At 38.0% G+C, this 14,150-nt stretch overlaps 1 protein-coding gene across 1 annotated transcript in view; it reads right to left on the minus strand.

Annotated features, from left to right (window-relative positions):
• The window catches only part of Tm9sf3 (transmembrane 9 superfamily member 3), a 43,706-nt gene that overhangs the window by 22,162 nt on the left and 7,394 nt on the right, over positions 1–14,150 (minus strand). Inside the window, exons 3-5 of the mRNA XM_060389395.1 lie at positions 5,626–5,748; positions 3,474–3,634; positions 2,275–2,352 (exon numbers count right to left, since the gene is read on the minus strand). Coding sequence (XP_060245378.1) covers positions 2,275–2,352; positions 3,474–3,634; positions 5,626–5,748 — 362 coding nt within the window. The remainder of the gene's footprint in view (positions 1–2,274; positions 2,353–3,473; positions 3,635–5,625; positions 5,749–14,150) is intronic.

Genomic DNA, 14,150 nt, shown 5'->3' on the forward strand with positions numbered 1-14,150 from the left:
GGGTGCGGGCTTCCTTCCTGAAGTTCTGTCTCTCTTGTTTTCAGTGAGGCATGCCCTAACACCCTCATGCTGAGTTCTTTCCACAGACTCAAGAAATTTTTACCAGCCTTCCAGTGATGATGTTGTAACACCTTCAGCCCTTACTGCTCAAACCTCCAGCATTCCTACACCTTCACAGCTCAGACTTTCACTATCAAAACTTCCGCTTAAATGCTTCCGTGGGATTTCAGGGGGAGACTATCCTTAGTAAATCTATCATCTTCCCTCACACAGACCATTTCTTATCCTCTAGCTTCTATTAATGGAACTAATATTTGGATTTGAAAATTTAGAATTATTTCTGGTCCTTCTTAAGTCTTCATAAGTAATGTTATTAAACCTAAAAAAAATCAGTTTTAATTGTATATATGTGGCAGTGTATAGGTATATGCATACATGTGTGGGTACCTATGGAAAGTAGAAGAGGGATCCCCTGGATATGGAGTAATAGGCAGCTGTGAACGGTTAGACATGGATGCTGGGAACTGAACTTAGGTCCTCTGAAAAAAACAGTAAGTGCTCTTAAATTCTGAGCCATCTCTCCTGCCCTAATCAGTCAACTTCTGTTTTCCTTCCAAATTTACCATTCCTCTGCATTCCCACAGTATCATCTCTCACCTCAACAAGTCTAACTTACTCTTAGTTGGTCTTTTGCTGCTGTTTGCTCTCTCTCTGCTGATTTTCAATGTATGCCATACAGAGTTACCAAGCAAACCTTTCTACAATGTCATGTTCATTATCACTACAATAATGTACAATTTCAAGGAATGGATTTGAAAGGTTCTTTTAGAAAACTCTTATCAAATTTATTTATTTATATAGTGGGTACATAGGTATCAGGCATCTTTTGGGAGTCGGTTCCCTCCTTCTACCATGTGGGTCCCAGAGACTGAACTAAGATCACCAGACCTGGCAGCTAGCACCTTTACCTGCTAAGACATCTCAGCAGCCCCTTATATGTCCATCATGGAGAAATGATAACTATTTGAGTTTGAGGTGTATGTTTAACTTGATTTAAACAGTGGATAATGCATACATGCACTAAAGCATCAGATGCTACCTCACACTTCACTTCCACATTTTATGTATCAGTTTAAAATATAAATCTAAAATTTTAAAGTATTAAAATTTCTAATGAGGTTCTTTGATAGTCTAGGAAATACACAATCTAAAGTATAAACTTTAAACCAATACCTGTATTAATGCACTGTCAAAATCTGAAACTTCTAACATCCCTTTAGCATTATCCTAAAAACTATACTATATGGTATACCCTTGAAAATTTTAAACCAGGAAAATAGTTATTAAAAATAATAAAGCACCATTGCCCAGCTTTTTGGCTAGGATTAAGTATAAAAATAAAAAAACGAAACAAGTAGCAAAGATTACTTATGAGCCTACCAACTGCTGCACTCCGGCGCCCCCTAGTGTTGCTAATTCTAAGTGTCACCCTCTGTTTATTGTTGAATTTTTAAAACTGAAAATGAGCAAGGTACATCACCAACAGTGCTGCCTTGAACTGAGGTTCCAGGCAAACCCCAGGCTAGGTGCTTCATTCAACCTACAGGTACTAGTGAAGAATGGAGACTATGGGAAGCATTGACTCTTGATGGTCCATGTGCAAAGCCTCTACATTTTCTAAAGTAAAGGCTAGGAAAGTGGTCTGAGAGGAGCAGTGCAGGAAGGGGCTTCCCTAAAGTTCAGTCAAGCTGGAGAGAATATTAAGACTATGCAGAAGTCAACGAGTAGGTCAGAACCAGAGAAAGAGCTATAGTAAAGTAGCTTTCCAAGAGATGCATCCTTTCTGCTGCTCTCTCTCCACACTGTAAGTTTCACCAGGCCAGGTGCCCATGTAGGGAACCTGCCAACAATTCATCAGCAACTGATGCAGTCTAGTTCTGAGTTTCAGTTAATTAAGAAGCTCATCTGACCATGGATATGAACCACATTCTCCAATATTACCATCATTTGCAATTACAATGCTACTTGTGGCTGCCACATATTGTGCTTTTTCCTGCGTATCTTTTTACTGCTTTAGACCACACCACGAAGCAAGCTAGTTGAATTATTCCTCTAAAATTCCCCATCATTCTTATGACTTAAAGTTTACACCTGAAATCACCATTAGTTATATCTTGAAATCCATAGTCCTTAGGATAATGGCCCATATAGACAGATGCTCAATGAGAAACTGATTTGCATACATATGCTGTATCTTAAAATACAAACACCTACCCTATGTTGAAAAAAGGATGGATCAAGATATTTATCGAATCGATCTTCAAATTTCACATCTGATTTTTTCCATTTTACCTGAAAAAAAATTCCCACTTGAAAATTAAGGCCAATAAATAATTAATAATCTGATGGCAAAACTCATAAAATTCAGACACTGACATACTTTTAAAAAAAGGTGAGAATATAACTGACAGTACCAGAGACTTAATTTTATTATATCATTTTATGTGTATGGGCGCATGTTTGTGTACCACACATGTGCAGTGCCAGCAGAGACCTGAACAGAGTACTGGGTCCCCTGGACTTAGCTGAGGTGCTGTGAGCCGCTATGCAGAAGGTGGGAATTGAACCTGGGTATTATTTAAGAGCAGCCAGAGCTCTGCACCACTGGGCCATCTCTTCCACCCCAGTATGAGAAGTTTAAACAAGTGTAATAGTATAGTTTGCCTTATAGGGATCATTTCAGCTTTCAAGGAAGAATCACTACTGTTGACTAACACACTGACTCGATTCATGTGTTAGGATTAACACCAACTCACCAAGTGTTTAAACCAATTGTAATAAGAATATATTCAATTTTATCTTTAAATTGTGGCTTTATGACAACTATTAAATTTCTTGTATAGTTATATAATAATCACTTACACTGGGTACATATGGACAAAAAGAATTTTTGAGACTGGCTATAAGCAAGGGGATTCTTTTCAATGATCAGGAAAATAACTGGCAAAAAAGAGGATCTCCCTATAGTGGACTTCCTCTTTTTCTTCCACCATTTTTAAGGTAACAGAATAGAATTAACTTCATAGTTGAGAAAGGACTCTGACAAGCTCTTACCATGCAAGTCAAATAAAGCAAACCACAGCAATCTACACCTACCCGGCAATGTTCATGGCATCTCTATTTCCAACAGCAAATGAAAAGAGAACTAACATGAGTTTCTGCAACTTACAAACATAGGTTGAAGACACAGGGCTGAGTTGTCACCTACCAGGTGCCAATGATAACTGTGTGAGAACAAGGGTCATTAGGCCCATGCATGGCATCCCATCCCATAGACCTGAGGCACATCCTCTTCCTTTGGAGACTGAATGTAGATACCTTGAGGAATTTTGCTATGTCTAATTTTAAGCTATATTTTTATTTTCTAAAACTTACAAACACAACCATTTCTATACACAATTATTTTAACTTACTGAATATGACATCTGTATTTTAGTATTTGGAACCAGTTTGACCTTTCCTTCACTCGTTAGATTAACATCAACAATTCTATTTCCATTAAAGCCTATTTCGAGTTTTTTGTAGGTCCAAAGATAGTAATCTTCCCCATTTTCATCTGCTTCACCAACAATACCTACAAAAGAAGAAACACTTTATACAAAGTAATACCACTTAGTATTCACTCAGAACACCCAGAAGCTAAAAGTTCATCACATCTCTTTTCTATAAAGAGGCATTACTGTCAATATCCTTATGGTTAGCAGAAGGTAAAAGTGTAGGCTGGACTTCTTAACAAACATGTGCCATGGTCACACTAGTACAAAATAATGCCATGTTTAGCATAAATGTCACAAATGTGATACTCAGAACTCACTCTATGTCACCACTAGCACCTCTGCTGTTCCAATTATCATCTTACTGTGCATACTACCTAGTCTCTCTCTCTGTGTCTGTCTGTATGTCTCTCTCACACACACAGAGGGGAGGAGAAGGAATTCATTTACCTATCTATTCTAAAAACTAGACATAGGGTAAAGACATAGTTTCTCTAAAAGGTGTTTCAAAGACTGAAACTTTTGTCCAACAACTGTCATCCTGGAATTTTTTTTTTCTTGACAAAGAAGGAAGAAGAATGCCCAGGTTCAGACACTACAGATTATACAAAAATATTCACACATGGCAGCCCCTGAAATCTTTGAAGAACTAGAGAAATTACTCCGTTAGGTAAGTCCTTGCCATACAGCCTGGGGATCTGAGTTCTATCTCCATAAAAAAAGCTGGGCATGGTGGTAGGTGCTTATAATCCCAGGCTGTAGAGTGAAGACTGGAAGAGTCTTAGGGCTCAATGGCTGCTACCTCTGCCTAATCAGTGAGTACCAGGCCAAGTGAAAGGCCCTGACTCAAAAACAAAATGAAGACTTAACCTGAGACACAACACCCAAAGATGACATCTGACCTCCACATGGCCACAATGGACATATACACACAATTTATAAGATAGAACAATTGTCACTGTTGCTAACGAGTTTTGCTAAAGCAGTAACTAGAAAATAAAAACCCAAATGCTGGGATTAAAGGCGTGAGGCACAATCCCCAGCATATGGATCTTTAGAAGTCCATAACAATAGGAAAACTACGAAAGCAGCCCATTCTAACTATCTTCCACTACCCTCACAGCTGATCACAGAAGTGCCTATTTCCTATAACACTAATACAATCATTTATACAAAATGCTTATTAACACATAGAGAGTAATAATGATGCCTACAAGTATCTCTTGAAATTAACTTTTCTTTTTTTAAAGACAGGGTCTCATTATGTGGTCCTGGCTGGCCTGGAACTTGCTATGTAGTCTAGGATGGCTTTGAGCTCACAAAAACACCTCCTGCCTCTTCCTCCCAAGAGATTAACTTTCTTATAAATTTCCTTAGCATATTAAACTCTGATCTAATGTGTTCAATCAGTTTTGCTGCAGATGAACACAATGATCAACTAACAAATTTAAGATTAAAAGATAATAAGTTGTATATAAAGCGTATGTCTAGAGACAGAAAAAAAACTGTAAGTGCCTATTCCTTGCATTTTAAATAATTATTTAAGTTATTTTTGGACTATGCCTAAGTTTGTATTAATAATATTGTGTCTCCTACCCAAAAGTATGGACATGCAAGAGCTAAACAAGAATATTTCTTCAATACGAATGTTTTGGAAAATGACAAAGGAACTGTTAAGTAAAACATTCAAGAAATTATCATAACCCTTAAAAACATACTACTATAGCGTCATATAAAGACGCAACTTTTAAAACTCCTATTTAGTCCCTTGAGTTATATTTTTAAAAAGCTGTACTTAAAAGGCTCTGAAGAAACTAGAGGAAATTTCAGATTGTTTCAAGAGCTTCTGAATTCCTTGGATCTGAAAAGTTACAGTGAATATAAACCTTTCATTCTGAGAGTTTCTTATAAGGTCTGGCAGTATCAAAAATGTCTCCAGTAGGAGGAGGTCATAAAATCAGCCTTAAAGACTATTCTGAGGCAACAGTGGAAATACATTCCCATCAGGATCTGCAACAGCCACCTTAGCACACTGGTTACAGGAAATCTTACTACATGACAGAATACTTACCCCATATTGGTAAGTCATCTATGTACATCTGATACCAATAGTGATTCTTGATAGCATATACAAATGCATCTCTCTTCTCCTTATCTAAATCAATTTCACAGTAAGTACCTGGCATCACATCATCTGCAAAATAAAAATTACAAATTAAACCCATTGGCTTGCAAAATAGTTACAGGAAATATAGCACAAAAAGAAAAGTCAGCATTTGCTGAAGTGAATGCCTATTCCCAAAAGTTCAATCTGGTGATAAGCATATGGGAGCTCAGTATGCTATCCTTCCCAGTTTTTTTATATCTCCCATTACCTTGTAATAAAGGATTTTGATCATCTTTATTTTCAAAGATTACCTTTTATGAGTAAACCCCTCACATAAAGAAAACGATCCAAGAACAGCAAAGTCACTTTAAAATAAATAAACTGATAAAAAAACCAACAACAAAGAAGCTTAAGGCACATAAAGAAATTTTCATTTACTGTGTGGGAAAGCTTAAGAATAGGAGTCTAAGCCGGGGTAACAGTGTAGCTTAAGGTCACTTGCACTGCACACTCCAAAAGCATAGAAACCACAGTCATCATGGCCAAAGATTCCTCATAACCATTAAAATCACAAGGCTAGCTTCTATCTAGTAAGCATCTGTTTATAAATCACTCAAAAATCCCCTAAAGATGAGTCATTTCTATTCTTGATTGCTTGCAAAAACAGTATCCTCATAATTGTGTCCAGAGAGTCTTTAATTTCTAATGTTTTTTAAACGTTTGTTTAAAAAAATTCTAGATATCAAAAGGATTAAACTGTTTTGTTACATTACTTAAGCAATTACAAAAAATTTAAATCAATCTTAAGAACAAAAGAAAGATACATTTTCTTAAGCTAGTATTCTGGTAATTTAAAATCTGAAGTGTAGTTTCCCACAGAAATATGAAATTTCTTAAATATTGACTATTTTTTAAGGACTGTAGTTCAATACTGAATGTAATGGCTACCTGGAACACTATTTCCTTGAGAACTAGCGGTCTGTATTACAACTTGATATTATACAGCATGTCAGAGAAAACAGCTTCCCCTCATAAGAGATTGCCCCAGAGTGGATCCATGCAAAATGACAAAACAAAGCCATGTCCCAAAGAAGGAGGACAGAAAAGACCCACCTACTCTTCCTCTCTGAAGAGACTAATGCTGCCTTTGACTTACACACACATTTTCTTTCTAGCTCAACCCTTTTAGGCAACAAAGAATTTAGGATTTTCATAAAGTAATAACTGACACTGGGCAGTGAAGAGTTAGGAAATGAAACTGCTCTATAGAATTTCTACACAAAATCTATAACTGTTGGCAGGAGGTGCCCAAAAGAGACCTCTGCGAAGTACAATGGGCAAAGGTAAGAGCAGCTCAGGAGGGACTGCTGAGACCAAAAAAGCCCAGGCTTGGAGGGCAACAAATTGTTCTAATAGCTGTAGGAGACTCACAGTCACCCTGCAAAGCCATTTTAAGTTTACTATTACAAAAAGGGCCTCTTTAAAACAGTCACTATTGATGTGATCGTACAAAACTCTGGAATACACAATATGTGTTTACCAACATAAAGGATTCCACATAGTGTAACTACAAGTCAGCAGTTCTCTAACAGACACATCTTCTTCCCCTTCCCTCTGACAGGGCTCAACTACCTGTAGTCCCTGCACACATGGACCCTCTGGCCTACGGAACTTGGGGCTCACACTAACTCTAGCAAGAAGGCCATTCTAAAATCTTTATCATTGCCGCAATTCTCCCCAGAATAGTCGCTCATTTCTAACCCCCCGTAAGTTGCCCCTTTTATTGAGGTTCCTAGTTTTATCACCAATTTATCATGACAATCTGCAAAAAGGACACTAATTGGTCATCTTAATGAAATTTGTCTTTCAGACATGAAGGCGAATACAAACATCACATATAATTCAAGAGCCTAGTGCCAGAGCAAAACAACACTTCTCTCAGGAGGGAACTGCTTTGAAGACAGTGTGTGCAAAGATGCCAAGTCACTGTCCGAAATCTATATAACTGAAAGACTAGCTGAAAAATCTCTCACCGTAAATCACTGAAAATGAGAACAGAACATACCTCCCTTGGGTAAAACACAAACCTACAAATTCTGAAGAAGATGCGCCTGAGGTGTTAGCAATACAAAAATCTTAAGGAGGGGATGGTAACAAAGCCACAAGTTAGCAAATGTTAATGCTTATTTTTTTAAACAGATCACTGTACTAAGTAGATCCCAGAACCTAAGTGCCTGTGTGCCCAATCAGAGCCCAGAAAGCAACCGGCAGCACTGCGCACACACTGAGCTCCCTGAGCGTGTGCCAGCCCACCTTACTTACACTTCCTTTGTTGACGGCTTTACTAAAATGGAAAAACAGACTCTCACCTCAAAAACTACAGTGCTTACAAAGTTATCCTGAATCACCATGTGTGTACACAGAGACATGGGCAAAGTCTTGAGTTCGGGTGTGAGTTCCACTACTTACTAGCTACCTGAACAAAAGCAAATCTTTAATCTCTGTGACCCTCACCACAGTCCCTCAACTGTGAAACTGAAAACAATTGTGCTGGCTCCTTCCCAGAATTATTTTAAGGCTGGAGTGTGAATGTATTCACAGTATTCTTAAGTATTTTTGCCCTCATACTCTTGAGAATCTTATGAAAATGTAACTTCCCCTGCCACAACCTACCCTGACCCCACCCTGCAAATATACATTCACACAAATGTAGTTTCAGAGTGTCGATGGATGGACCCCACTACATTCACAGCCCAGCACAGTCTGGAATACAATTACATACTCAGTAACTGCCAAATAGATTTTATAAAACATGGACTGGAAACACTGGTATATACACAGTTAATTAAAAAAAAAAACAACAACAACAAAAACTATACAAAAGGTACAGATTAACATAGCAACCTGACTGCCAACTGGGCTCAGTACAACCCTGTAATCCTAACCACTTGAAAGCTAATCCAGAAGGACTGCACGCTCAAAGTCAGCTAGGGCTACAGAGGAAGCCCAAAGCAAGGCAATGTAACTTAGCAAGATTGTGTCTCAAAAAGTAAAAACAAGGGCTGGAAATGTAGCTCAGTGGGAAAACATGAGATCCTCTCCTCAGTTCAAAAAGAAAGGAAGGGAGGGAGGGAGGAAAAAGAAACAGCCTTAAAATGTGTATAGCCTTTTAGATAGATAGACAGATAAATAGACAGACAGACAATGTATATGTAGATATGTATACATACATGTGTATATATAAATGTTTAAAACCTTCAACTTAGTAATTCTACTTCTAAGAACTTATGCTTGTAAAAAATTTATAGATGCATTACAATACCCTATACAAGAACTGCCAAATGCTGTGTATTTCTAAAAAGAAAGAAAAAGAGAAAGGGAGGGAGCAGATCACCTTGCAACTAGAGTGGGGAAAATTACATATTATAATTACACAGGTCTATTTAGCTGCATCTGGGTAATAACAATGTAAGAATAAACTCACAAAATGCTATAAGAAAAAAATAATTACATATATTTTATTAAATTAGGAATGCTCAAAGTGCTGGCACACAGTAAATACTATATAAGGGTTGAGCTTAAAAAAACAATATTGGTAACATCAATTTAATTTTCACTTTCTTGTGACAAGACCTTAAGTTGACTGGAAACTCCCAATTTTTCCATCCCAGTCTCACAAGTGTTAGGATTACAGGATTATACAAACATGCTCAGTTTAATTTTATATATTTTTAAACAATTTGGATGAACAGAAAGTTCCATTTTTATATTCTTCTGTAAATCCTAAATTTTATGTACTAAAACTATATTACTGCTAAAAGTCAGAAGAAGAAAATGAACTCATACATAGACCTTTTCTATTGTGGGGGTGATGGCAATCTGAAGAACAATAATTTTAACGATACAAAAAAAAAAAAAAAGAATTGGAAGCTATTACCAAATCTACAGTTAGCACAAGGTACTAGAGAGTCAAAGACCTGCCAAGTTTCAGATCTGGTCTGGTTAACACACTGATGTACTAAAGCAGTGGGAAGAAGCATCTAGCAGCAGCTCCTGCATCTCCAGGTGTCGAGGCAAGTCTCAGCCCAGGTGGCATTCCTCTCCCTCCTGAGAGCTCTCATGTCAGTAGAGAAGGATGAGTTCATCAAAACAAAAAGCAGGAAACTGGTAGTAGTTACCATGACCAAGGCAACAAAAAACAAGGTTTATTTGGGCATAACAGTTACAGTATCAGAGGCATAGGAGTCCATCACTGCAGGAAAGCATGGCAGCAGTAGCAGAAGCTGAGGGCTCACATCTTGACTTCAAAGTCCACCTCCTGTGATATACTTCCTCCAGCAAGGCCATACCTCTTAAATCCACCCAAACAACACCAACTGATGACCAAGTAGTCAAACATGTGAGCTATGGGGACATCCTCATTCAAACCACCACAAATGGAAAAGAGCCAAACAAATTTTTGGAATGGGAAAAACAGAATATGTGACCAGTGACATATACATAACACAGGGGAAAACAGAGCAAGAAAGCTGCCAGGGATGTGGGGGTGGAAGGAGAAGGACTGATGTCATAGAATGTCTAAGATACATACCACAGACCTTGAAATGTAAAGGACAGGTGTAAGGGCTGAACATATAGAGAGTAGTTACATGAAAATATTTATATGGAGTGGACATGATGGCAGCATACACCTTTGATCTCAGGACTTAGAATGCAGGAGACAGAAGGACAAGTGTGAGGCTAACCTGGGCTAACTTCACAAGACCTTGTCACAAAATAAATCAAGGGTTGGGGATGTAACTTAATTTGATTCCTAGGATGTAGAAGATGACAATGATGACATCAAAGATGATAAAAAGCAACAGTAAAGAAGACATTAAGAAGAGTACGTATGAAGTTAGAGGTTCACGTTCTCCCTTCTGCCCACCATACAGCTAAATGAATACCCTCAACTTATCCCCTGCTGCAGGCGACTAGAGGTAGACTCTAGAGAATTTCTGGAGGCTTCAGAAGTAGTAACAGTGGAAACAGTAGGAGCTAGGTACTGAAAACAATGTGAAGTTGCCTCCAGTAAAAATCTTGAGACTTATGGACAACCTTTGGGCAAAGTGCAGGGAATCTTAGGAAAGAAGTGGGAAACAGTAAGATCTGGAGTGGACAGGAACTCCACAAGGAGAGCAACAGAACCAAAACATCTGAGCACAGGGGTCTTTCCTGAGACTGATACTCCACCAAGGATCATGCATGGAGATAACCTAAGACCCCTGCACAGATGTAGCCCATGGCAGTTCAGTATCCAAGTGGGTTCCATTGTAATAGGAACAGGGACTGTCCCTGACATGAACTGTTTGGCCTGCTCTTTACCTCCCCCTGAGGGGGAAGCAGCATTACCAGGCCACAGAAGAAGACAATGCAGTCACTCCTGATGAGACCTAATAGACTAGGATCAGAAGGAAGAAAAAGAAGACCTCCCCTACCAGTGGACTTGGGGAGGGGCATGCATGCAGGGGGTGGAGGAAGGAAGAATTGGGACGGGAGGAGGGAGGGAACCACAGGGGGGATACAAAGTGAATAAAGTGTAATTAATAAAGAATTTTTAAAAAGTACAAAAAAATAAATAAAGAATAAAAAAGAAAAAATCTTCAAGCTAATTGAGGGGGCCTGTTACTCCAAGTTCTTTTCCCATGGGCAGTCAGAGCTATTCCATTCAGGCAGATATCAAACTGGAAATGTTGCTTATAGGAATGAGAGGCAGCCAAGATAGAATCACTTAACTTTAAGTACATAAGTATCTAAACAGCACTGGCATTTCTCCCTATCTGCAGAACTCTAAATTTACCAATTTACTCAAGGTAAGAGGAAACACAAAATGTCATCTGTATATTAGGTTAGGATATTTAAAGAAGAAATAATTTAAAAGAAAACTAAAACAATAAGTAGAAAGGAATAATCCCTAAAAGTCATTATTGTTCAAATATTAATACCCTTTGTTATACCATAGAATTCTCAATAATGGGGAAAGATGCTGGAGAGTGACCTCCCGTGTTTAAGAATACTATCCAACCTGGACATGGTGGCTCATGCTTGTGGTTTCAGCACTCAGGAGACTGAGGCAGAGGATCATAATTTCAAAGGCAACCACTGCAAATAGCAGCAAGGAATATAAAATAAAGTCTAGGATTAGGCAAGCCTGGTCCATATGGTAATATCTACACACACACACACACACACACACACACACACACACGAATCAACAACAAAACAAACGTAAGAATTATGATCTCAGATCATCCAATAATCAAAAGGAACCAACTGTAATAAAAGTAAGTAGGTACACATTGTCCAGACGCTAGACAATTTCTTAAGAACTTTCTCAGTCTTAGCAGCTAGTGTGTGAGAATACACTAGCCTAACGGAACCAGCAGGAGTACAGTAGTTTGGGAATACATAAAATCTACAAGTAGTACACTAATTTAACATTTTAGAAATGCTAATACATAAACAAGCAGAATTAGTTTAAAAAGTATATTATCTCAATTAATACTAACAATGATTTTATCAGGTATATTATTCCCACGCTTCCAAGACAAGAACTACAGATCAAAGATAATCTGTCTGCAAGCACACAGGAAGGCAGAGGCAGAACTGAGCTGTACATCTCTCATTCTAAAACACAAGTTCTTTCTACTCCGTGTAACAACACTGTTCTAAGAGATAGTATCCATAATTAGAAAGTAATAAAATCAGGCTTAGTTCAAGGATGCCTAAGATAGATTTGTCCTTGTATATTTAATGTATTTTCTCTAAACGGTCTTAATTAGCATTTTTGTCTAGCACCAGAATATAAGAAAAAGAGAAGGCTGTGCAGAAAATCTGAAGTGAGAGGCATCCAACACAACCCAGACCTAAAATAGTCTCTTTCCAGACTTGACACTACAGTTAGTTCTTTAAAACAATCTCTCTAGTGACCTTCACACTACAAAATGGTACCAATCCAGTGAGCCTGATAGAATCTGCTAGGAAAGAAGGGAAGGAGGGAAGGAAAAAGGAAGATGTTTCTGTATGTATGTGTGCGTGTGTATGATTTAAAATTTTTACTATATATGAATATGCCTTCAGAAGAATCATTAACAGTCAAACACTTGCGATGAAGGACTAAAAACAAATGTTAGCTGGATACAGTGGGAAATGTCTGTAATCCCAGTACTCGGGAGGTGGAGACAAGAGTGAGAAACTCAAGGCTGGCCTCACATACATAACAAAGCTGAGGCGGGCCTGAGCTTCACAAGCCCATCTTAAAACAATTCAAAATAATAGATAGATAGACAGACAGACATCGGTGGTTCACATGGAGACAGTGTTCCAGTTTCTGTATCATTATTAGTATGCATGATGGGCCTCCAAAGGTACATTCCACCTTTCAAACTTTGTAAAAAATATTTCAAAGCACAATCATCTTTACCCATGATCCAAAGAAGCAAAAGCCTACAGTAGCAGGAAACAGAATCCATCTCCATTGGTTATTTCCCCTGAACTAGCTAAATGAGCAGCTGTTTTGGCAGCATGTGAGCTGAAGGTGCACAGCTGGCAAGGCCTCAAAAACTGCTACCCTTTCAGAGAGCGACAACAGGTAATTCTTTCACCCTCACAGTCAGCTTAGTCTGGAAAGAAAACGAACTTTACTTTTAAGGCCATGAAATTGGCCTCTGACTATTTATCTCCATCTCGGATCTCAAGGAGTTACTAGAAGAAAGGGAGGCTAAGACTGCTGAATGTTTCTTCAGACAAGTAAGGTGTAAGGATTTCAAATCTGATGAAATCGCTGTGCCAAAACAGGACTTGCGGGTTTACTCTCTCTCTCTTTCTCCCTGGCTCCTCTCTATTAAATGAGACAGGTCTACCAAATATGAAAAAGGAGAGGCTAGGTGGATAAATACAGCATTGAGGTTCTCACAGATCACATACTCCCATTTAGTTTCTTCATATTTATGATTAAATATTTCAATTACCTTATTAAATTAAAACATAAGCCTCAGGGTATGTTTTCAACACTCATAAATTATAGGTCACACCACTGTGGTTTAAATTTACAATTCAATTTTATAATTAAGTCCCAAGGGACATTATGAAGGAGGTATAAATACACACACACCCATTTTCAAAACAGTAAGAAATCTGATAAATATGAACACAATTTAACAAATCAAAGTAACATTATCTTTCTATCTCATGCCATGGCATTCTTCCAATGCATTAAAAATATCAGAAGGCAGTTATAATTCATACTACATATCCATGGACAAAATGAAGTCAAAATTGGAGCAAACTACAATTTTACTACAATCAATGAAGCAAAAGAAATAAAGCTAACAGCAAAGCTTCTGATAACAAAACCATATTCTATTAAAAAAATCAAGACCCCTTGATCAAAATTTTTAACTTCCCATGATTCTACAAATGCCTGTCCAAGGAATGCTCTCACAGACTTC

The sequence above is a fragment of the Meriones unguiculatus genome, chromosome 1 (genome assembly GCF_030254825.1).
Source record: "Meriones unguiculatus strain TT.TT164.6M chromosome 1, Bangor_MerUng_6.1, whole genome shotgun sequence".
Taxonomy (NCBI): Eukaryota; Metazoa; Chordata; class Mammalia; order Rodentia; family Muridae; genus Meriones; species Meriones unguiculatus.